At 38.0% G+C, this 25,909-nt stretch overlaps 1 protein-coding gene across 1 annotated transcript in view; it reads right to left on the bottom strand.

Moving 5' to 3' along the window:
• Positions 1-281: 281 nt before the first annotated feature.
• Positions 282-25,909, bottom strand: part of LOC306757435 (angiopoietin-4-like) — a gene marked incomplete at both ends in the record, with an annotated part of 70,799 nt that continues 45,171 nt past the window's right edge. Inside the window, 9 exons of the mRNA XM_079242484.1 lie at positions 282-442; positions 4,292-4,425; positions 7,119-7,285; positions 7,391-7,492; positions 8,581-8,693; positions 8,775-8,919; positions 9,426-9,510; positions 19,552-19,673; positions 19,753-19,908. Of these exons, the coding sequence (XP_079098610.1) occupies positions 282-442; positions 4,292-4,425; positions 7,119-7,285; positions 7,391-7,492; positions 8,581-8,693; positions 8,775-8,919; positions 9,426-9,510; positions 19,552-19,673; positions 19,753-19,908 (1,185 nt within the window). The remainder of the gene's footprint in view (positions 443-4,291; positions 4,426-7,118; positions 7,286-7,390; positions 7,493-8,580; positions 8,694-8,774; positions 8,920-9,425; positions 9,511-19,551; positions 19,674-19,752; positions 19,909-25,909) is intronic.

Genomic DNA, 25,909 nt, shown 5'->3' with positions numbered 1-25,909 from the left:
AAATTGAAAACAAAGTTGCAGACAGAATTTTAAACTCCAAAGTGTAGGTGGATCAATGAGCATTCATGCCATGAGTACAATGAGCTTGTGCCATATTAGATGCAAGAGTGATCCAGGGCTGTACCAAAAGAAAACGGCAGTCAAGGGTGTTTTTACAACTTGGATGTCATTAGAAATGCTTTTTATTTTTAAAGCAGCCTCAGTCATAGAATTGTACCACAATAATATTGTAGGATTGCTGTTAGAAGTCCTGGGCTTAGCCATGTAGTTGAGGGGTGTTCTTAGAAGTCGTAGGGTCGTACCATCATGGATGTGGATCGCAGGGAGTAGCTGGGACCTCTGAAGTGGTGCCACTTGATGCCGTTGAGTTTCCTAATGTTGTGGCCAACCGTGTAGTAGATCCCATTTAGGTTGGAAAAACCACACGCATCAAACCACCAACCTGATGGAAGGAGATGTGATGTAAGACAACGATGGTGGGAGACGGATTCAGGGAAAGGGAGAGAAGGATAAAAGAGAAGAGAAGCGTGGCAGAGTGAAAAGAGAGAAAAGGAGAAGGGAGAGAAATAAATACAAATAATTATTTCCAAACCACTGAGTAAGGAACACCTTAATCAAGCAGATACTTAAAATTATCTGCAATTACAGTTGCTATTCATCATCATTATACTATAAAGCTGGGGTATGTAATCTTGCTCAGAGACTTTTTTCTTTTTTTTTTTTTTACTCCGGGTGAAGTGGTTCCTCGTCCTGATACTGGTCTATATATTTTGTAATCATGAACAATAAGAAATATAGTTAGATCCCTCAGTTTACTGTAAATCTGTAAAAACAAAACGTTTTGACCGAGATGGAGTTGTTCATTTCTTATATTTCGTAAGCTTCTTCTCCTGGTTCCCCTCTTCCCCTTCCCGCAGCGCATACCTGATCGCCACACCCTGCATATAAATAGCGTGTTTGGATGAAAATACAGTGTTGAAGAAGAAACTCGGAAGGCAAACATGGCTGAGAAAATGCAGGAAGGACCTCCTCCTGCTAAACAGCTGAGAAAGAAAAATTTGTTGGTGGAAAAACCTACGAATAAAAAAGCTGCAATGTTAAAGTTCAAGTTGGGTGGGGGGGGGGGGGGGGGGGGGGGGGGGGGGGGAAGTGTGGGGCAGGCATCCAGACATGTCTCAGATTATTGATTGGAGCAGGAGGAGCCAAGACAAGTTGCCACTTCCAGATCTTGCTAGCTTCCCAACATTACCTCTCCCAGCTTTAACCTGAAAATGTCGGAGACTGAAAGATGAGCAGACACCTGCCCTCCTGGAGCAAAACAGATCAGCTGTTAGCAGATCTGTCAGCTGATCTGTTTCTGAGTATTGTCAGAGTTTTTAAATAAGAAGCCGGAAGGGGCATGGTTTGTAAGGCAGCTTGCAGAAGAGGCAGCAAAGGTGAGCAGGTTCAGAAAGCTTAAAGAGCGCAGATCTGTTGACCGACTGAATAAAGAGTTGACCGGCTAATATAGGAAGCCACCAAGATCAGTTTCATGACTAAAATGTGGGCTGAGCTTGACAAGGCGGCTTATATAACAAATATTATATTGTTAGGTCATTGGTTAAATCCATGACAGCTTCAGTCTGTGTTGAAGAGTACGTGTCAGTGAGTAAATCTGGCTTTTTGTATAAAGTGTTTTGTTGAGTTTAGTTAACCCCTTAAACCATTAGTGGCCAACTCCGGTCCTCAAGGGCCGCAATCCTTCAAGTGTTGGGAGTTTCATTCTCTGACACACATCAGACTTAATTATCAGATTTTCACCAAGCTTGACATCAAACTCTACACAGGTCTGCTAATGGGAAAGAATGGGATCAGTAATCAGATAAACTTGGCATATGTAATTGCTAGGCAACGGAGGACTGGAACACTATGGGTAGTTCTTGTACATGAGGAAAGGTAAGCTCACTTTGGAGTGTGCAGAGTACGTGAAACACTTTGTAGCATATGTAGTCTGCACACTTTGAAGTATGCAGACCCTGAATTGGGACACAGTTGCAGGACTGCAGCCCTCAAGTACTGGATTTGGCCGCCTCTTCCTTAAACTGTCTGCTTTAATGTTTGGTAGAGCAAATGTTTCAGTGACTATAAAACATTTAGTAAAAAACACTGCGGAAATACACCTGCCTGAGCCATCTCTACCACTTGGTATGGTATGTAATGCTAAAAATAAATGTTTGTTATCACATTCCTGTTTCGAGTTTTGAGCATTTCACTATAATTGAAATATTATTTCAATCATATATTGAAAAAAACTTTTGATTCTTGCATTGTCCCGATAGCAAAAAAAAATGCCATGAAACATTTTCCATTCATGTTCTCTCCAGGTACTTCCTCCCACCATCTAAAGACATGCATGTTAGGGTAATTGGTTACTCTGATTTGTCCCTCGGAGTGAGTATGAATGGTTGTTTGTCTCTGCGTTGACCCAGTGATGCACTGGTGACCAGTCCAGGGAGTACCCTGCCTCTCACCCAGTGGTTGCTGAGATAGGATCCAGCTTCCCTTGACCCTTAGTTGAACCAAACAGTTAAGAAAATGGATGGACGGAAACATTTTCTAATACCTTTTTTGTTATTGCGAACATTAAACGGTTAATGCACTTTTGTACTAAAGCTATAAAGTACTAAAGCTGCAAGATACAGACTGAAAGCTTTATCAGTTTGTAGCTGAGAACAAAATTATGTTTCAGATTAAAGATGAGAGGCGAAGAAATCGCATCAAAAAGTGAATTAGTTGCAGGATTTTCCTTTGTTTTTTTTTAGATGGATGAATACATGGAAGGATGAGGCTTTTACTTGTTTTACTATTTCCACAGATGGATACTTTCAGTTATTCACTGTCATATCCATCCGGGGTATTTCATTCTTTGTATTGTGTGCTTCTTATTTACAGCCATTAAATCATTCTGAAATTATCTATAGCCACCACTCTCTGCTCCTCTTTCTCATTCCTTCTGTTTTAAACTTCAAAAGCATTTTAGATTAAATTCTGCTGAAAAAAATGTTCTCATCAAAAACAGTTCACATTACTGCTTCTTTTTCAGATTTCTATCATCTATTATGAAAAAGCTAAGTAAAGTTTAGGCAGCATAGATATAAAACTAGAGGACAAGATTATGCAGCCATGCTTAAAATAAGTGAAGCTCTGTGATGATTAAATGAAACATTTTCGGTCAAACCACAACTTCTTGTTTTGCATCTGAAAAAAGTCTTTGATATGTTATAAACACAAGATGCAGCTTGTCAGAAAGGTGGAATTAAACTCAACTCGTACACGTTGCTCAGCTTTTTTCCTGATGGGAACATCACAACACAAATGCTTTGCTAACAAAATAACTGAAAACTACATGGTGTTGTTATGGTTAATCACAGTGTGATATCTGGTGCATGTATTCTCGGGAGCGTAATGTCTAACTCTCAAAACAATTATAAACCACACATGAACATTAGAAATGGTTTAATAGTGACCAATAATAATGTGTCAAACTTACAATCATCCAACAAGCTAATTTACTTTGTGACACGTGTCGAAAAATGATCCTAATATTCCTGAAGGATTTGATTATTTTCAATTATATCTGCAGTGTTCCTTGTAATAATAGATTTCTTCCCCTGAGGGAAACAGTGTGTGTTTGTCTTTTTTTTCTCTTCCCTTTTGTTTGAAACTCCTCTACTTCTTATTTCATCATTACCTCATTGATCTTTTTTATTTCACTCCTTCTTTTCTTATGTTAGCTCCACTTTTTTTTTCTTTGTCTTTTTCTGTAAATTACTGTGATTTTAAATGACTCACTGACATATGCTGACCGTTGGAGTATTTTCCTCAGAGAGGCTGAGGTTTTACCAGAACCATTAACTTAATCGGCAATCACAAGCCCATCGAAGGGAGGATGGAGAAAGCCAAAGATCTGTTTGTGTTGGCATCGGCTCAAGGTGAAGGGTAGTGCACTGAGGGCTGACGGAGAGATGTCAGATGGACCTGAACAATCTGCAAAACACCACTAATAATGATCCTCCAAAATCAAAACATGCATTTTTGGAAGTATTTTGCTTATTTATTGTGATTTATTACAAAGAGATATTGTCTGATGGGAATTTAATAATGTTTTATTGAACAAACTCTTATCTGTGTTGTTCCACCTAATAAAATCTCATTTAAACAGAACATGCTCATAAAAGTCCTGTAAATGTAATGATTTTTACTAGGAATGTGTACGCTGAACTCTAAAACGAACAGTCTGCAGTAACTTTACCTCCACTGAGCATCAGGGCACATTTGCAGTTGTTGCAGTTGTCGTTGTCGTGGTCTTGGGTGCTGAAGCCCGCCCCATGTGCCGTCAGGCTGCTCTGCTTTCCTGCTGTACCGCTGTAACCTCTCAAGTACAACCTGAGTAACAGAAAATATATATTAAAAACTTCTAAGTTCTTTTCCAACAAACAAGTGGGGAAAGTGGGGACAAACGGGACTCATTAGGAACTATTATGTTGTAAAAGCAAAGTTAGTTAAGTTTATTTGTGGCCTTTATTTCTTGGATGAAGGTAATTCAAAGTAGCTCACATAAGCAAAAAAAGTACAGAAAAGAAAGAAACACTCATAGGTAACATGAGATTAATTGAGCATTTTTAAAGACTATAAAAATAGAAACAGAGAGTTCACGTCATTCGGGACCAAATTTCTGGATCAGCAGCAATAGCTTAAACAGTAATGTTTTAAGGTGGGATTTAAGAGAAGTGACATGTTTGTCAGAATTTAAGTATTCAGGAAGCTTACTCTATTGGTAGAGAATATAAAAAGGTAAAACTAGCCCCACCTGGATTAGTTTTTATCATGTAAAGATGCTGTAAACCTGTCCCAGATCACCAGAAAGGGATGGATGCTTTATTATGTACATGTAAATAAATGATGTATTCAGGTCCAAGATCGTTTTGTGATAGTCAATCAATTGACACTATGTGAGCTGATACAAAGTTTTAAAAACCAGCAATATGTTTCAGTTTTATTTATTTATTTTTTTTATGTATTCAGGTGGATAATCGGCAGATGCTTGTGCCAGTGTCAATGATCAGATATTCTGACTTTGTGATTATTTACTAGAATTTAGTTCTGACTCAAAAGCTACATGTAAAAACAGTCATTTTTTTCTACTTCTGGAGCACAAGTTAAAAACTAGACATCTCAAAGTCTGCAGTCTGGTCCCTGAGAGTTTTAACCTCAGCATCATGAAGTCAATCTGGGTTTAGACACAGAGTTCACTGAAACTACCTAAGTCAACAAGCAAACTGTAGCAAAAACAACCTACCTGCCAAAAATATCTAAAACTGTATACAAGCTTACAGAGGACAGCTGGTACTATTTTTAAAGCAAACACTGAAAATTGAGCATTGCTTAAAGCTTTAACAACATGAGAAAAGTCTTTGGGCCTTAAAAAGATGGGAAGTTTTGTGTGTGGTGGTCTCTGAGGCGCCGATCTCCTCAGCATGACAATAAATTCAGATATACAGACAGGTATGTGTCGGACTTTTAACTGAGATTCACTCTGACTCATCATACAACTGAAGGGGGAGCCAAAGAGCAAAATATTACCAAATTCTCCAGCAAAAGTCTCACTTTTCACATTTCTCAGACTTTTTTTAAAAGCATTAAGTGAATTATGGTTTAGAAAAGTATAACACATCTATATTTACTGAAATTCTCTGAATGTGTGTAGGATAAAAGTTTCTTCATCAGCAGGTCAGCAGTAATTAACTCGAATAAAATACAGACTACAAAACAAACCATTCCCCCCTTCCCTTAATATGTACATAATAAATATCACCATGCAAAAATCAAAGTTACATTAAGTTTTTTTTCCCTTTGAGTTCAAGGAATAAATCATCAGCATAAACGTCTTAGTGCTTTTCAATCATTCTACAGATCAAAGAGTTGACTGTTTATTTCTCAAATTCATAATGAAATGAACTTGAAATACCAGGTCTGAATAACAGAGTAAACGTGCGGTTGGCATTTAATGTTTAAGTTTTGTACTCAAAGTGTTTGTACTCAACACGATATGAGAAGAGTGTTTTTTTTTCTTTTTTTTTTATTTGTATAGCTGCATGAGGATGTGTGGATGACATTTAGATTGATTTAGATTATGTAGAGAAACTACTTGTTATGACTACTGTACATGATTATCTTTACTGATTTTTTGATAATCAGCTATTTTGAGATTTTTTTTGTTGTTATTTTGTAAAATTTTAATAAAGCACCATTGAACTTTTTGCTTTGAGTCCCTTTAAAAACTAACTCAGCATCCATCTTGTCTTCTATCTTTATCTGTCCCTTTCTCTTTTCCTCTTTGCCTCCTCTAATGTCTTCGTGTGTTTCTTTGATGAATCAGCCATGTTGGATATTAAAATAGCCAGTGTGTTGATATCCAGTTGCTAGTATGTGATGGGGTGCATGAACCGAAACTTGGTTATAACATGATGCAGTGTCCTGGAAGCCAAAGAAGTGCGGTTTCTCAGCCTCAGGACGCTGCGAGGCAATACAGCTCCACAAATGTACATAATGAATATCACCATGCGATCAAAGTTACATTATGCTACATTATTGTTAAAATTACTTGTGAAATTAATATGTAAAATGATAACACTTTCATTAAATGATAAGTTATACTAAATCCCAATCCAAAAAGTTGGGAAGCATTGTGAAGTAGGAATAAAATCAGAACACAATGCTTTTCGAATCTCATAAAATCCTCATTTTATCCCCCAACAGAACAGAAATAACGTATCAAGGCTGAAATTCAGACATTATACCATTTCATGGAAAATACTTCATTATCTCATTTTAAATTTGATGACAGCAACACATGTTCAAACAGCAGTGGCTGGAAAAAAGACTGGAAAATGTTCCATATATAATTGCATATAATTTCATTCTGTTTTTATTTACATTTTACACAACACCTCCAACATGGTTGGACTGGGGTTTCATTTCAGTGAGAGAGTCATCGTAAGTGCACAGAAAAACACTTTTGCTCCTCTGTGTGTGTGCGTGTGTAAATGCTATTATTTGCAGGATATTGCAACTGTCACCTGTACTGCTGTCTCTCGCTGGCCAGTTTGAATCGATCATACTGGGAGTAAGTGGAGTTCCCCTCCCAGTCTTTCAGATCCACTCTCATTGAGTACTGGCCTTGACTTGTGAGCAGATACAAAACTTCATTACCCAGCCAGTGTTCCCCCATCACATCGCCGAAACCCTGCAGGGGGGGACAAGAGGGCAGCAGGCATGATCACAAACAGATTTTCTCAACATTTGTTAATATTTATCACAATAAATCTCTCTCAGTCTGAAGCCAGCTGACCATTTTGTACTCCCACCAGCTCCTCTGGAAGTCAACACTGCCATTAAAGCGCCGCTGGAAGACTGTCCAGCCCCCGCCGCTCGTCTCCATGTCACAGTACACCTTTGGGATAAGAAAGGGAAGCTTTTGACAACACTGTGATGGAAAAGGTCAATATATAACTTATTTGAAGAAAAAGATTGAGAAGCTGAGAATAAACTGGTCTGACAGTTTGGACGGTGACTAATGCAGGCCGACTACCGGCCTCAGTGACATGTGGGTGGTGGGAGATTATGAAGTTGCAGCTGCAGGTTACCAAACACACAACTAAACACGTCAACATGATGGCTGAGGAGTGATGCAGAATATTTTGAGTTTGTTGTAAGAGTGCAATGCCACAATGTCCCACAACTTCTGTTGCAATAATGTCGACATCTCACACATGCAAACCTGCGCTTCTCAGTTTGAGCATCAAACAGCTTGATCAACCACATTACTGCATATTTTTAATACAATACATCTTGTCTGTATTGCACAAACTGTACATGTAATACTATTGCATTTGTTTATTACCAGGTCAAATATGAGAATGCAATTATAGCCTGACTTCTCGTTGGCTTTTTAATCTTAAAATAGTTCTTTTTTTGTTTGAAAGCAAAGTTTTTAGTCATTTTTTAGTTTTCATTTAAGTTTTGGTCTTCCCCATATTTACATGCACAGTCAAATATATATAGATAGATAGATAGATAGATAGATAGACGGATAGATGGATAGATAGATAGATAGATAGATAGATAGATAGATAGATAGATAGATAGATAGATAGATAGATAGATAGATAGATAGATAGATAGATAGATAGACGGATAGATGGATAGCTGGATAGATAGATAGATAGATAGATAGATAGACGGATAGATGGATAGCTGGATAGATAGATAGATAGATAGATAGATAGATAGATAGATAGATAGATAGATAGATAGATAGATAGATAGATAGATAGATAGATAGATAGATAGATAGATAATTGGATTCACTTCAGCTTTATTTGCATATATGCATAGCGCTACTTCACAACAGTGTCATCTCAGGGTGTTTTACATGCACATTACTTTAAGCCAATTCAAGATAAACATCCTGGCTGAGAGAAAAGACGGCCTGGAATAAAACATGTTTCAGTGCCATTTGTGTTAGAAGTTGATTGATACCTGCACAGGTTCAGTCCTGTTGCCGATGTAGATGTGATACAGACCATTGACAGAGTGACCAGCCTTGTAAGCATCGGCACAATCTTTCCACATCTGACTGCGAGGAGGTGTCCCTTTATTAAAACACATGAAAATTTAAGTTATTCAAACAATTAGCAATTCGCGTCTCCTGGTGAATGTGTGTGTGCATGTACCTGTACTTGCCACCATATTAATGAGTGTGTGGACAGACTCCATCAGCTGGGCCTGCTGCCTCTGCAGAGCGCTGTTGTTGCTGCTGGCGACTCTCAACTGCCTCTCTAAGGACTCTATTGCCATCATCTGAGTCCTGACCACAGACTGGGAGGGAAAGAAAAGTTCACTTCTGTTTAATCACTCAGTGCTTGCTTGTTTTCTGCCTAATGCTTGCATTTGTTCACCAGTGCATAAATGTATTGATGTTTCTTATCCTCATTTAGGCTTTTCACTTTTCAGAGGGCATGCATTTTATGAAATTTGAGTATGAACAGCTGCATCGTGTGAATACAGCGAGACTGTTTGAATTGGTTAAAAAAAAAAGAGAAAAAAAAGTCATGTGTGGACTGATAGCTGCTGAATTTATTCTCTTAAATCCAGCCTATCATCGGCTGTCATCATGAACACTGAAAGACTGAGCCATATAAATGTAAAATATGGCTTCACAAATATAAAGTCTACGTCGATACCTGATTTAATGGCCCAAAAACCCGGCCTCAGTCAGTCCTGACAAGATTCATTTTAACACACACACAGACACCTGTCCAAACACTCCCCTGCAGATGATGTTGCTTTACTGTAATAATATACAGATGTCAAACCAACTGTACCTGAAGTCTGTTCTTCTCCACTCTCATGTCCTCCAGCTCTCCCCTCTGCTGAGACTCCAACATCTGAACTTTGTTCTCCAAACGACTGAAAGAAACATGAAGAGGAAAGACGTCTCAACACTTCAGTTCAGAGTTTAGTTTCAGAGTTTTTTTTATTCCCAAAAAGTCACTTAGAAATTCTTAGAGCTGGAACTTTTGATGATTGAAACCAAGAAGCTGTCCAAATTAAATCAGAAAATATGTCTGACTGCATTTTCTGGGATGATGCATGAACGCCTGTTCTTGCACAGAAAGGGAAGTTGAAGAGGATGATAGTGATCAGGAAGATTACTCAGATTTTATTAAGTAAAAGTTCAACATTATCTTTAAAGTTCTGTTGATACTCAAATTTTCCAATGTTATGAAGTAAAAGGCCAAAACATTAAAATAAAGTAAAATATAAGTCATTTGATTCTTGCTAAAGTCAAGCAGTCCTACTTGCTAGTCATGGTCAAGAGTTGGCTCTGTTTGAAGGAAATGAACACTAACTCCTGATTGGCCCCGGTGACAATTTTATAATCAGCTTCTTGTAAAGAATGTACTGCTGTGTTCTTCAACATCTGGAAACAGGTTTTGATGTGTAAAGTCACAGGAATTCCTCTTTAAAAGAACTACTTTAAGTTTAGTGAGGCAGCATCCTGCTCAGGCAGCGCGTGCGGCGGGGGTTATCGCTGCTGCATCACTGCGAGAAGGCTTTAGCTTCAAAGCTGCTTGTCTCAGTTGGTTTATTCTGACCTCCACGGTGCAATTTGGCTCTTGTTTGTGCCCCTACCTCAGTATCAGCTCCTCACTGCTCAGGTAGGTTCTTCCGACTTGCATTTTGATTTAACACAATTTTAGATTTGTAAACTTCTTTAATTTGGTTGAAATGCCTTAAATTTCATTTGTGATGCAGACCACAGGAGGCTTCTCTTTGTGGAAAAGTGTCAGGTGACAAAGTTTTTAAGTTTTCTGTGCCTGCAAGAGTTTTTCTCCTGCAACCCAACAAAACACTGGGTATGAAAAGCAATTTTCAGCAGAAAAAGAGGATCAGTGTGAAAGAATGTCATGATCTCATTAATGGAAACAAGATAAAGGCAGCTTACGTTTAAACAAAGATTTGGCAGCCAAAAACCTAGTCTGTGTGATGTCCTCAACCTCCTACCATAACTTAAAAAATGACAGCATGTAAAGTAGGAAATTGGCTGACATTTAGCTTGTTGCGAGAAGTTGACTGATAGAAGTGAATGATATTTACAAAGTGCATTCTGGTTGTCTTGCATTGTTAGTATTAAAACGGACAAGATTCATCTATAAAAGAAGACAGGAATGGCTATTGGCCATCAGCCCTCAGATGACACAACAGCAACTCCCCCAATGCAAATCAACATGAAAGGACTGCAGGTAAATTAGTTCAATCAGAGGCATTTATTTATTAGTAAGCTCCAAAAGGAAAAAAAAGAAATCTGAAACAGGAGTCAGGAAAAGCAATTCAATTCAATTCAATTCAACTTTATTTATATAGCGTCAAATCACGGCAATGCCATCTCAAGACGCTTTACAGACAGAGGGGAAAACATAATGAAGGCCAAAAAGGCCAAAAAGCAAACAATGTGAACAATACTGCACAAGTCAAGTAATTACAGTGAATGTATTTGGCTACAAAACTAGAAGTGAAATACACAATAATAACAGCTTTTCCTGCTCCTGATACAAAAGACTAAATAAATAATTAGGGCCAAACTAAAGATGTGCACAACTACTTCAATTTCCCCAGTTTAGGGACCCTCAGTTCTGGTCCACGGGGGTGACCATCCTGCAGGTTAAAATTAAATAGATCCAATAGATTATGCACAGTGACCTGTTAATGTGAATTAGATGTGTTAAAACAGTAAAATATTTAAAATCTGCAGGACACAGTGGCCCTCAAACATCACTGTTGTAGAGCCCTGCTTCACACCCCTCATCCACATTTGTTCAAAGCGAAACTTGTTACTCAACATGTCTGCTAATTGGTTTATGAAGTTGCCAACCCCTACGCTGTACACGCCTTTAGATAAATTCTAGGTCATTCTGAATTAGCAACATTTCCTATTAAGCCTGGTTTTAAAAGGCTGAAGTATTAATCAGAGGGTGGGTCGTTATCAGTCTCTCTGAGTTAGCCCTGATGGTCTGTTCAGTGTACACCCCCTTCTTTGTGAAATGTCAGATGTGATCCCAAACAGGATGACGTTAAAAGTTTAAGGGCACATATTTCCATTCTGAAAAAAACACAACTGACTGTTGGAAACAGGAGGAAAACAGTAGTCCGTGGTATTGAAGTCAGATGTTTTATAGACTCATCCATCAATAACTTCCTCCCTGTAATGTTATGACTTGACTGCTTCCTTTGATCGCCTCATTATTACTACAGCTGCCTTCGAGAGCTAACTGTAAACATGTTGTTGTAGAGCAACAACTGAAAATCACTGGTGAACTAATTTTTATCTAACATGAGGACAGATTCTCTAAGAATCCAGGAGAAGGATTGTCTTTCTTGTCTGATGTCCAGTTATTTGTAAAAAAACGCATTGCAGAGGCCAATTTACAAGCCACCCACCGCTTCACAGCAGGCAGTTTGAACAACTGACCTCAGCTTTCCCATACTTTTTCTAACCTTGTAAAACTGTCCGTACAGCTTAACACCCATTCAACATTTTATTGCTTCCAGTTAAATGTTCTAAAATCACTAAATCACAAAGAAGAGGAAGAGGAATGCTGAGGGAAGAAGCAACACTAGCATAATCCTATGAACATGAGGCTGGCGTGGGGGGCCGAGACAGACACAAACTATTTACGCACCAAATTTAAAATAGACCAGAAGTTGTAACTCCTGATTTACTCCTTCTTGCTAAAGAAGCCATAACAGTAAAATAAAGATTAATAAGCTGACCAGCACTCATTCCTGCCAGATCAGACCACGGCTCTCGTTATCTCTGCAGCTGAACCAGCAATACAGCTGCTGAAAATAGACTCCAGCCCACAGTTAGGTCAACAACATACGAGCCAAATGAATGAAACCCGATGAAGGAGTGGCAGCGGCTTCAGAGGAGAATGTGGGCCATGGTGGAAAGAGGCTGAAGTCCAGTTCACACTCGTTCCTCTGGATCTATGTTGAAAGCAGAGTGTGGTGCTCTGCAGGGGTTTTGTGTCTTCTACGCTGATGTTTTTTAAGGAAAAGTCAAAATCAAAGTGAATGTTTCATATGACAGGATTTGTGACATTTAACTATTTACAGTCTTGAAGCAAAATACCTCAAGAAAAAACATGCAGAAATTCAGATTGGATTCTGCACTGCAAATTGTATGCAAAATCAGAGCAGTGCAGTTCCGTTCTCTAAAATCCTGCATTTTTTAGTATGATGGATGCACAAATCTTCTTCAGGGACTTCATTCATTAGAGTATGTCAGTGTGGTGTTAACTTTTTATTTAATCTTTCATTTCCACCTGAAAGTTGACAAGAATTTCAGTTGAATTCACAGATAGTATAAAACTTGGACACTACATTGATATTTTTATGACTAAAAGACATTTAAGTAGAATCTTACAGTAGTATTTCCTCATCTGACCAGGTTAGAAAAGCTACCAACAGTGGTGGGTATAGCGCAACATAAAATTACAATGTCTCAGCAAGTTGTTACATGTTGTGTGTCATTTCCGTGTGATGATCTCAAAATATAAAGAGGATGAAGATGAGGACTGTTGAAATACAAGTTATTGCTGAATCTTAACATCCAGTTGTTAAACACGTTAGAACCACACTTTTCTTTTCTTTTCTGTTTAGTGATGAATCACCTTGTGAGAAAGAAAAGCATGTTGTAAACACTGAATTCTTGTACATGCACGTTCAAAACTTTAGAGAAAGTCTAATTAAGTTCATCAATGAAGTTTACTTTACATTTGATCTTCCTTTGCTAGGTGTTGACAGTTCTTTATTGCAATATGAATGTGTGATTATATACACAAAAAAATGTAATGTTATGTGTTATTATCTGTGTGTGTGGATTAAAAAGTGTAGGTGATGGGAGTCAGACATGGTCCTCCATCATGCTGTAAAATGTGGCTCATTTTGAAACAGGAGGGATATTTTCTTTCCCGAACAGATGCGACTTTGGTTACATGAGGAACTGAAACACATTATCAGCTCCAGGTTTTGATGGCTTCAAAATCCTGACCAGCAAATGAACAGGGAAACATTTTTCACTCTGATGAGGACTGATTAGGAGCCACTGACGGCTGTGGTGTGGTGGTCTAGACTTATGCATAGTATCATGAATGTGTATTCTTTGATGATAAAACTATGTGAGCTGAAAATTCTTGCATAAATGTGTGGTGAAGGTAGCTGGCACAAAGTAAGTTCAGCCTGTTGCTATGGTAATTAATTAGTATGGACACAAATCAATCTGAACTGCTGTCTGGATTTTAATATTTAGTAGCAAATCAAAAGATTTAAAACTTCTCAGTTGAGAAAATTGTCTAACATCTTAGGTGTTTTCAGATAAGAAATCTAAAGTCATGGGTCAAATGACTGCTCTAGTGTGGCGGAAATGAACATTTACAGAGATGATGAGAACAGAGATGTTTGGGTTAACGGGGTCAGCTGTGACCTCTGACAGATGATGGCTGTCTGCATGAATGGGGAAATCATTCCTTCAAAATGCTGTCTGTAAAATAAATAAATAATTAAAAAATTCACAAATGTAGCTTTGAATTAACCAGCGCAGAATGGATGGAGAGGAATGGAGACAGTTTAGTTTTACTCAGTAACAGAAGGACCAGCAGAAATTCTGCTTGGTAGTTTATTTTAAAATAATAAAGTCAAACTTTTTACAACACAGTCAGATGAAATGTATCCCATCTACAAATAAAATAAAATAAAATAACATAAAATAAAAAGCAAATGATAGTTTAAATCTAGTATCTGGATGAGTAGGAAATTCAGTATTAGCCCAGGTGAAGCATTGGCTGACTCTCTATAAGCAAATTATTAGTTTATTAGTGTTTTATATTTTTGAGGAAAATGAAGTTTGAGAGATATGCTGAGCTGATAAATATGCTTTTATTATTGGTGAAACAGAGCAGATTACAGTGAATACACACACTAAAGACTTTACTGTTGATGAAGTAAACATATTCAAATAATTGCCAATTTGCATTCAATATGGAAAAGGGATGAATAAATTTAATAAATGAACTCAACCCCATATGTAACATTTTGTTTACCTACTGTGTGCTTTTATTTCTGACTGCTTCTGTGGTGGTGTAAAGCTAACACAAGTCACATGATACCCTGAGCTTCTCAGTCTGTTATAAAGTGTTATCTTTTATAAAGTGTAATTTAAAATAAATCTAATTATTTTGTATTCTACTAAAGGATTTCTTTGTGTCAGTCATTTTAAATGACTCTGCTGATTCTGTCTGATACAGATTATAAACATTTACAGTTACATTAGCTCTTGTTGGGTAATTATTTATAGTTTCTGTTGCTGTTGATGTTTGTTCAATGAAAGATAATCCTGGCCTAATGATGGCTTGCAGAACCTGCATTTACACCTGATATTCACATACATTTTTCTTTTGATCTGATCATAAATAGGCAACACCTACAGATGCACCCAGGCTGCATCGAGGTCTGATAGCTTCAGCTGCATTTTGAGGTTGTTTAGAAGGAATTGTGTATTCTCATGCCCTTTTTTTTCTAATATATAACAAGCTGATTTAAGATTTTGTCAAAATACAGTTATAAGAGTGATTTTCAACATGTTAATATCCATCATTTGAGATATTCCAGAAATATCACACTGATATGTGTTTAGCATAACCCTTTATTATACAGAAGAGAAGTCCAATCCGGTTCCAAGAGGTCACTCAAGATAGACATAAACACAATAACTTCCCTCTTGTTATCAGATCAAATACATGCTTCGACCAGACCAGCCAAGCCGGCGTGTCCTACATTAAGGTACAAAGCAAACCAAAGATCACTGCATGCTGGATCCAAAACAACCTTATTCCACTGATTAATATTTAAACAAAAATCAGTTCTGAGCTCGCTTATTATCATGCTGTTAGTTTTTCTTGACAGTAATTGCCCATTAATGAGAGTTAATGGTAAACGGTTTTGATGTCTTTCACATTGGTTGACAGCTGTGATTGACAGCTGGCCTACCGCTGCTCTCCTGTTGCTGAGCTCACCCAGTGAAAAAGTTTTCAAACTTTTGTTTAAAATATAAAGGCACTCGGTTCTGCTGTCCTCAAGGTTAATGAGTTACAAGGTCATGTCACATAGTATTTCAACCTAATACCCTAACTGACTGATGTTAGTTGCTGCTTGATGAGAAACACACATGCTCAGATAAGACTTGGGCATGCACTATAGCAATCTAACCCTCCCCCCTGTCCTTTACCCTGTAAAGATACACAAAGTCTGGAAAGGTTCTTTGATTGCTGTTACACATTCCTGCTATACATGTAGTCCCCAGAATTCACTGAAACATGATTAACCCTCAACAGTTTTTCATGAGATTCAATACTGATCAAAATCTGTATGTTTATCATATGGATTGCTATTTGAATTTAAATTCACACATGGATCTAATATATTAACTAAACAGCAGATCCGATGTTTTAGAACAATTAATAATATAAAAAAAGAAAATTCAGGTTTCATACAGGAGACAGCCACTTTATGACCAAGCTGCAGGAGACGAAGACTGGACAGATGTCCTCACAACCACCATGGCTGCAAAAAATGTTTTACCTTAGGTGTTGCTGTTTGAAAGGTTAAGTTTGGCACAGAGGTAATTAAAAGGTATATAGTAGCCAAAATGTAATAATTATTTGATCATTCATCACAGTTTTACTGACATTCATTGCACATGCACTCAGATCTGGCAGTGAGAATTATCTGTTCGTTGCTAAAATGGCTAATGCTAAGCTAGGTATGAATCCCTGAGCTAGCCTTGCTCTGTTTTAAGGTAGTGGCTGTTTGCAGAGGGTAAAAGACAAGAACAGGTAATGCTATTTTTAAGTTAAAAAGACTTTGGTGACATAAAGTTGTAGTTTATTTCATCCAAACATCTGAAACACAAACAAACATGCGATAGCACATCCAGTTCCACTCTTCCACAAGGGCAGTTTGTCAATTCAGTTGCTGCTGTCATTACATGGTTTCATTATGCGACATTTATTTTAACTGTGCCCCTTCTCTAGCAACTTATCAAGACATTTTTTTCTTTCTTTGCAGCTGCGAGGTGTAAAAAGATATGCACTCTCTTAATAAGATGTGTCACTGACACACAGAGGTGTTAACACACTCATAGAAAATCTCTCACACACTGTCAAGCTACTGTTTCTGAGTCACATTCACACAGACACGCACACACACACACCGTCAAGCCTTTGTGTTTATATTATATCTGTTACTGTAAACAGAGAACACACTTGATAATCACTCTGGATGTTTCACCACACACTGCAGCGGCCAAGTTCACCTCACAATGAAAACGAGTGAAAATATTGTGATTCTAAATATTGGTGCGTTTCACTGCAACAGCTGTGGGCTTATTTCCGAAGTCTGCACTTGCTTGTATTTCAAATGTTCTCGCTGATAAATTGGACGTTATTATTGTGTAGCTGATATTGTTTTTCCCTTGCGAGTCCCTGTGTGTGCATATGTGTAAGTCATTAGGGCAAAATGTGCTCCTAGAGACACCTACTACAGAGGGAACTACTATATGTGTGGTTTTGAGTACTTTGGCAGATATTTATACAGTCAGTCTCTCTTTTTGTTCAGATTTTGACTACATAAGAGTTCCAGAAATGCAGGAAACTGTTGGGAAACTTTCCAAGCGAGTAGCTGATATGAAAATGAATGTTGGGTTTAAAAATAGGTATCATGTGCTGAAGCTTTGAGTGTTTAATAATGTGCTAATGTTGCAGGAACCACTAATGTGTCAAAAGGTCAATGTGGTAAGATGTTAGAGGAGTTCTCTAGTCCTCAGTTTTTTGTTTTGTTTTTTTTACTAAAATTTAGCATACAAGTGGACATGTGCTTCTAAATAAACTGCAATTGTAAATTTTAATACTGAATGCATAATCAGTCCATTTTTCCCCTCTAAACCTAAGCCAGGAAACATACAGTTACTTGGGATCTAGACTGGTTCTATCTTTTCTGTCTTATGTACAACTCTTAACACAGCAGTAATCGGAGCATGTAAACTGGGACTATAATCAGACACAAGCTGGGAAAAACACGGATACAATAGTTTCAAAATTATTCAGGGCGTGCTTTGCTCTTTGTAATGCCAATGCTCCAAACATTGGAGGTCTCCTACAAAGCCAGCATTTATTTTTTTTCCCTTTTGGGCTGACCGCTACATGGCATGTAGATGAGTAAGGAACACAAGGTGCCTTTAGATATAAATGGCTTGTTCAAAGCTAATAAAAGCATAACTATACTGACTCTGTATGGAATTGTAGACTAATGACAACATGCATTTAAGACTGGTCTAAAACCAGTCTTGATGCAGAATTACTCAGGTGTGTATTGGAAAATAAACTGCCTGGCCAAGAAAAGTAGCCACCATAAAAAAAAAAAAAGTCCCATACCTTTAGGTTGAATTCCAGCAGAGTTCGCTGTGGCATTGTTTCAGCAACCTTCTGTAATGCCATATGATTTATTTCCATGCAGTGTTGCATTCATTTTCCACTAAGACCATGTATTTATGATGCCGTGTGGAAAGCCTTCCTCAGCACATCCCAAAGATTCCTATCAGGGTTCAGGTCTGAACTATGTGGTCGCTGATCCATGCTTTTAAAATGATGTCTCATACTCCTTGAACCACTCTTTCGCAATTAGAGCCTGATAAATCCTTATGTTGCTCTCTTGAAATACGCTGGAGCCATCATGGAGAATCATGAGGAATGAGGCATCATTCAGTACATTCAGGTAGGTGTTTAATCTCTTTCTGTGAGCACATAATGTTGCTGAACATTGACCTACTCAACTGCAGCAAACCCAGTTCCCAGCACTGCTCCTTCAGGCTTGTTCAGTAGCTACCAGGCATGATGGCTGCATTACTTCATCTGCCTTTTTTCCCACCATGATCCAATCATCCATCCTTAATCTGCCTCCTACCAATGGTTAGGTTGTGGATGCAACAGGCCAGAAAGAATGTATAATTGCTACAACAGGTCCTCGGTCTGCCCTGGGATCGCCTCCCAGCAGGATGTGCTCAGAAAGCCTCCAAGGAGAAGTGACCCCTCTGTGAATCACCACCTTAACCTGGTGGATGGGTTAAGGTGGTGACTAAGCCCTCACAAACAAACGGGGACACCAGCCTCTGGTAGGATCCACCAAGGCAAAGTGGTATCAGTGAGGACTAAAAGCAGCTCAAAGAACTACACGGAGGGACTCAGAGATATGTCAGATACCTTTACTATGAAAAGGGTAACCAGGGCACCTTCCAGCAGCCAGACCAATGGGAGGAGCTAGAATGAAACAGCAGTCCAGCCCCAATGGGCCTCAGTACAAGAATGATACAGGCTGCCACCTCCAAGTGGGCTCCCCACCTGTTTGCAGATATTTCGGGTTTGGGTGGAATGTGAGCTTGGCGGCAGGAAAAAGCGGTGGTGCCTGATGATCCCAATCCTTCGTTCCACAGATTGGCAAGAATAGAGACTATTATGTGTTCCTGTGTATCAGCAGTAGCTTCACCCTTTCTCTGCTTTGCTCATTTATATTACATATTTATGTACAAATCCTCATTAGTATTTCACAATATAAAAATGGGCTACACTTGTACTAGATTGTAAGTATTCAGACTATGGACGAGATTGCACTCGATGCTGATAGTATGTAGGAAGAGTTAAATGTATTTTAGATCTGTATGTAGAGAAAATGGTCCACATCCACGAGCATGTACAGTAAATAAAACTAAGTCAACTACAATATTTTCCAAAGCTGACTCATATCATCAGTAAAAGTTGTTTTTTTTTTTACAGGAACAAATAAAGACTGTTTGAATAAATGGTTCTCCAACATTAGAAGGCGTGGTAAGAAGTTTACCTGTTCTTGTCTCGCAGCTGGTTGATCTCCGTTGTTTGCAGTAAGAGCTCTTTCTCCAACTTGTTGGTGGACAGAGAATTCTCCAGAAGTTGGATCTCTATCCGAGATGTGTGATTCAGCACCTGGCAAAAGATCAAAACATCAACAATTCCAGGGAATCTGCTTTGAAGACACAGGAAAAGCACACGGGAAACTCGCTACCTTGGCTTCGACCACGTTGAGTTTGCGTGTCTGCTCCGCCGTGTGTGTTAGGAGGTTCGTTCCGATCTCCAGCATTGTGGCAGTTTGATTGTGAACAGCATGGGACTGTATGTTGGCAACATCTCGCCTCAAGCTCTTCTGTATGAAATTCTCCAACTGCAAACAAATGTTAAGGATTATAAAACTCAGATCTTATTATTATGTGGTCATAAGCTGCAAAAGAGTTAATCAGAAAGTAATCAAGAGTAAAAATATAGTGCAAATTTCCTGACTGATACTTTGCCAGAAGTATTCTATAATATCAGCTGCATCAGATTGTAGGAAGAAATCTTTGATCTAATGCTAACTTAAAGATTTAAAGGCGACTGTCGTATTTTCATTTTTCTCTTGTTACCCAAAGCATCTGCATGTCGTAGCTCCTCTCTTGTGTTTCTTCTAGTTTTTTACTTGTCTCGTTTGGACTTGGATCATTTCAAACTGCACGGCTATGATAGCCTTTAATTAATCTTTGTAAATAGAATTAATCTTTTTCTTCATCTGCATTTTTAATATGTTATATTATATAATTGCAAGCTAATACACCATGGTTACGGGGGAAACACATTTCTGATCCTCAATAAAGCTGACTTTGACTTTTCAGAAGTTTCCAGAAACTCTGCATTGAGTTGTTGTATCCTTAGCAAGGAAACCACCCACTCAGTACATCAAGCTCACCAAATCCAACATGTATACTGAAACATGTCAGGAGGTCTGGTATATAAAGAAACAGGTCTCTCCATCTCTGGGAATATCAGCCAATGCCAGCTTACACTGCCATGCTGTGACCTTCAGCTGCTGATGAATAAATAATCTGTCTCTCCAGCCATTTATTCATGCCTCTGACTCCACATCCTCAGGATGTCAGTGCCAGTGAGAAGCACAAGGAGTTGATAAATATACTGCTGGGCCAACAAACAGATTGGTCCCACTGGGAAGTCCTGTTACCGACGAGGCCAAGTTCAGGCCACAACACCCAGACCACATTTTCTGGTGTGGATTACTTTACTAACAGGGATCCCATTGCAAAACCATTATTACTACGTGGTTTGTTCTAAAATGCTTTACGTAAAACTGATTGGAGTTAGGTTTTTAATTGAATTTGTGGTTGAGGTTCTCTCCCATTTATTTTCTATTGCTTATCAGATTTTATCACAAAGATTATAAGAGAAAACCAGGCAAACTTTTCTTCCACCTACCTTATTTATCTGTTTCAAAATCACACTTCTGAAACAAAAACCAGCTAATAATACAGCTTAGATTATCTCCTTGTGCTGATGATTGTTGGAAATGATCCAAAACTCATCATGTAATCATCTTTAACTTTTTAATCATAAAATTGCCCACAAATTACTGCATTGTTTACTTTTTCTTAAACCACAACATATGTAGAAAAGATAGAGCATGGTCTAAGAAATATCATGTTATATGGTTCTTTTTAACATGGTGTTGTAACAATGTGTGGAGCAGATTCCCTAATAGCTTATCCCCGGCACAAGCTTGGCTTTGCCATTTAAGAGTTACAGTTGAGATTTATTAGAGCTGCTGTGGAGTCAATACGTGAAAGATGTAGGCAAGGTAAATTAAATTAATTAAATTCCTTACTATCTTGCAAAATAGCTGATTACAAATATGTACCGCTGATATCTCAGTCCAAAACATCATTATTAGTGTTATTTGGCTCTATATTTATTACCAATTACTTTTATCACTTATATGTGTTTTCAACGGTGAACCAGAAAAAGACAATTATTAGCTTTAGTCTGATGACACTCTGCTGTTTTCTTTATCTTAAGCGTCTTGAATATTTTTAACAGGAAAGCAGTTTCATACATGAAAAAAGCTGCATCTGCATCATCTTCATGATTTTGCAGATTACTGACTTTTAACAAGCCTGCATGTTTATTTCTGCCTTTTCATGGGTTTGGGTTGTGGTGCTTTTGTTCATCTGCCTTCACCACTTATATTTTTGAGATTTACTTTGTTGATATTTCCACTTATCATCATGTTGCATTTTTACATAATGTCAATAAAGGCATATCCAAATCTAGAGCAAAATAACAATATCTGTAAACCATTGCTGCTTAACCAACCATGGATGTGATATTATGAAAATCTCCTTTTAGCCAAAATTTGGGCCTTTTTACTGTACCTGAGCCACTTCATAGTTTCCATGGTTATTTTTGAAAGCAAGAATTTCAGTGATATTACACCCGATTAAAAAAAATATGAGCTCACTGAATGAAATTAGTTTGTAGCTTTGGTTAATATTAATGTTCTTCTATGGTAAGGATTATTTGTATCATAATTTAAAACCTGATAAAGTTTATTAAAAGTAATTCCTCATACTTTCTGTCCAAACAAAATGAGATAGAGACCTTATTAAATCAATCTTTCTGCTGCTGCTGTTGTTGATGTTGGTATCATAGAATGGTTTCCACAATTTAAATAAACAAAGTTTGTATTTTCAACACCATTTTTAATCAGGGTTGAAGCCAACCATAAAATTTTGTGAGAGGTCAGTGGGATTGTGATGGGGTTAAAGTAAAATACGTGCTGTTATGAATTGGCCTTCATTATGTTTTCCCCTCTGTCTGTAAAGCGTCTTGAGATGGCATTGCCGTGATTTGACGCTATATAAATAAAGTTGAATTGAATTGAATTGAATAGTGAGTGGGTTTTCTTCTTATCTAAAATATGTGATACAAAAATAGATTTTAATCTTAAAAACAAACTTGGCTCCAAAACAAAATGAAAAAATAAAAAACATGGTGAGCATCGTCTTATATCATTTTCACCTAATCCATTCAGAAACATGATCCAGACAGGAAACTTAACACGGATTTAGGTTTTCTGCCAAACTTAAACACAGTTAGGATAAAACTATGAGACGAGTTATTGTGACACATTGTGTCCTGCTAAAACAAGTAACAACCTAAGATATAAAAGATTTTATAAATCTTAACAGAAGAAGCTTCAAAATCATGTCAGAGTCAAAACTAATGCTCTGTTTCAATTTAATTCAATTCAATTGACAAATCAGTTAATGCAAATCATGTTATAATCCAGTGAAATCCACATTAGTTCAGTTTATAATTGTGTTCATATGAACTAATTAATAAAAATCATTGCTGAGCAAAAGAAAATCAATAAATCAAACCTTATTGATTTAATACCTCGGGCAATTGTGGAAAGTAAAAATAAAAATCCCTCTTAACAGGAAGGAAACTTCATGTGGAAGGCTCAGGAAGGATGTTTACATTTAACTGGTTCTTTACAACCAATTCATTTTTTGTTAATGCTGATTGGTCGTTTAATTGAACAACGGATTTGTTTTCAGTAACTTTAATTTGAGCTGTTCTGAGTGCTGATGAACCTTATCGTGTTCATCATCTGACATGTATGTGGACTGACTGTTACTCATGTTCACTAGCCAGTTAAAGTCATTCAAGTGCTGTTATGTCCCGTCCTCTTCAAGTCTGATTCACATTAAACAAGCAATTCAAAACAAGAATAATTTAATGAGAGGGGAGATTTATATCACAGTGTTCAGAAACAGGAGGCCTTTTTCGGGGACTTTTCCATGGGTGAGTGAATTGTGCAGGAACAAGGAGGGAAAACGATCTGATGTTGTGACGCAGCAAGAAGTTAATTAAATAATCAAACAAGGAGAAAATGACTGGAACGAGCTGGTTCGTTTCTTCCTTCTGCTCTGCTTCCTGAGATGCCGGACAGATAAACTAAAACCTCCACCTGGCTGCTGCCCACTCCAGCAGAAGAACCAGAGAGGCGGAAACTAAAAAGTAGCTGCTATACCTGTTGGAATACGAGCTGATCTGTACAGTATAAACAGAAATATGTTGCCTGTGTGGGGTGTGTGTGCCGAAACACAAGATTTAGAAATGAAAAACTGGTGAAAAGTAGAAGTAGGAGGTAAACCTATTACTTTCTTTTTACCTCCAGAGACACAGTATGCTCACTTTTTAATTGACCCTCACTTCCTGTGCTAGAAAAGAACCACACACACAAAATGATGCACGTTCATGGAAAGTCGCTCACACACACAAGGGGTTCCACACGGGTCCACTCACACTTCTAAACTACACAAGTTAAGCCACACCAACAAGCTCTGGGAATATGCACTCAACCTCACGTATGGAAAGCTTATTTCAGAGATGCTAACTCAAACCACATGTTGGTTTTGCTGTGATCTAGCCCTCTGGGTGACTTCAGAGAGGTCGGAGGGAAGGGGGGAGGGGGAAGTCGCCAAACGATCCAGATAACAAGACTGATGCAAAGGCAAGTAGCACTGATAGCGATCAGGGGTAACAAGTGCACTGTGTGTCGCTGGAGTGTGTCAGGATCAGAGCTGTGGATGCGAAGGTGCGCCGAGGGATCTGAAGCTGAACCAAAAAGAAGAAAATTGCATTCATTCAGGCAAACTCTTATAAACAACGTATGTTTATTTTTTGTGCAAAATATTGCAGTGTGACATCATGTTGCAGTGAAAATCAAAGTAGGGAGGTAAAGTCAAATCCTGTCAGCTCAAAGGATGTGATTCAGCGTCAACATTTCTAATGCTCACATCCCTTTTAAAAGCTTTTGTAAGTTAAAACAATGCTAATAATTCTTCCTGAAAGAGTGACTGAAACTTCTTACCTGGACATAATGAAACAACATGAACCCAAAGACTGGAAGAAGTAGAGCTGAAAACTGTGTTCAGATTTGAATACATTAGACAGCGCACTTCATGAATCGTCTGTAATCACCGGAGCTTAACCATCAAATCCTGTAAGAACACAAGCTTTGTATGTTCTTGTTCCAAATTAAACAGAAGTGTCAGCGCTGAGAGTAGTTCCTCCAACATTTTACATTAAAGCTGTGGGCTGTCTAACCTCACTCTTCTGAAGCTGGATGTAATGCTCTGCAGATCCAAAGTAGAGATTATTTGTGAAAGCATAATGGCTGATTTTGGTCCCTAATATATCTACTAGAACAAAATGAACATGTTACCAAGTTTAAGTTCATAATTAATCTTCTAGCTGCAAAAAAAGTTTTGTTTTTATGTAAGTCTATACACATTGTTGGCACAAAATAGCTCATATTGTGCACTTAGATCACCACCCATGAGACCCATGGACAGGATCTATATTGCCAATATAAGTAGAGAAGATTAGGGGAAGATAAAAGTCTGACTTTGAATTTGGACAAATTTAGGAGTCCAGCCTTTCACACATACAAACACACATAGATCTAATCTTAACATCAACTGTTCACATAATGAAAATGTCTAGACCAAAGGCGACCTCATCTTGGTCCCAAACCCATGAGGTCCTAATGGTACAATGTACAAGCCGTGTTAAAGCATGCTAAAGTAAATTACCAAATACAGTACAAAATAACGATGAATGATAGGTAATACCTTCCAAGATGGTACCACAAGATGTGTATTATGACATTCCTAAAAGCTCTGTGCTTACATAAGAATTCCACACTGGGCCGTAACTTGAAAAAACACCTTGAGTTTGATCAAACTGAACAGAGGACATCTGGTCAGAAATGCTAGATATGTTCTATTATTGTGGAGTGTCTGTAAGAATTAGAGCACCCAGATGTTTTGGCTGAAACTCAGAGCAGAAGAAGCTAACAGCCTCGGGGTCGGGTTCTGCACTTGATATAGCGAAGGGAAATATCTGCCTGCATGTTGCCTGACCTTTACCCTCACCGTCTCTGGTATGAACTTGTCTTGAGTGTCTCGCGTGCAGGGGATCATAACCAGGATACATCATTTTCAGGGTTTACATAACTCCACAGAACATGTTTATTTGCATAAACCGTTTTGTTTATTTACAAGGATCTGATGGCTTGATGATCAGTGAAGCTCTTCCTCTCTGAGTTCTTACACCTGTTGAACAACTGCTTTTCTGACACAGACATGAACTCCTGAAGGTCGTCTGGACAGATTTAATTTCCTCATGAAGCTCTACTGCGTCATGAAGGAGACACATGCAGATAAGAAAAAATCTGATTAGGATTGACTGGAAGGCAAAGGACATCATTTGAACATTGTATATATATATATATATATATATATATATATATATATATATATATATAGATA

This window comes from Telmatherina bonti (genome assembly GCF_933228915.1).
Source record: "Telmatherina bonti genome assembly, chromosome: 6".
NCBI classification, from domain to species: domain Eukaryota; kingdom Metazoa; phylum Chordata; class Actinopteri; order Atheriniformes; family Telmatherinidae; genus Telmatherina; species Telmatherina bonti.
The sequence above is the reverse complement of the archived record's forward strand: the minus strand, read 5'-3'. Positions and strand labels throughout refer to the sequence as shown.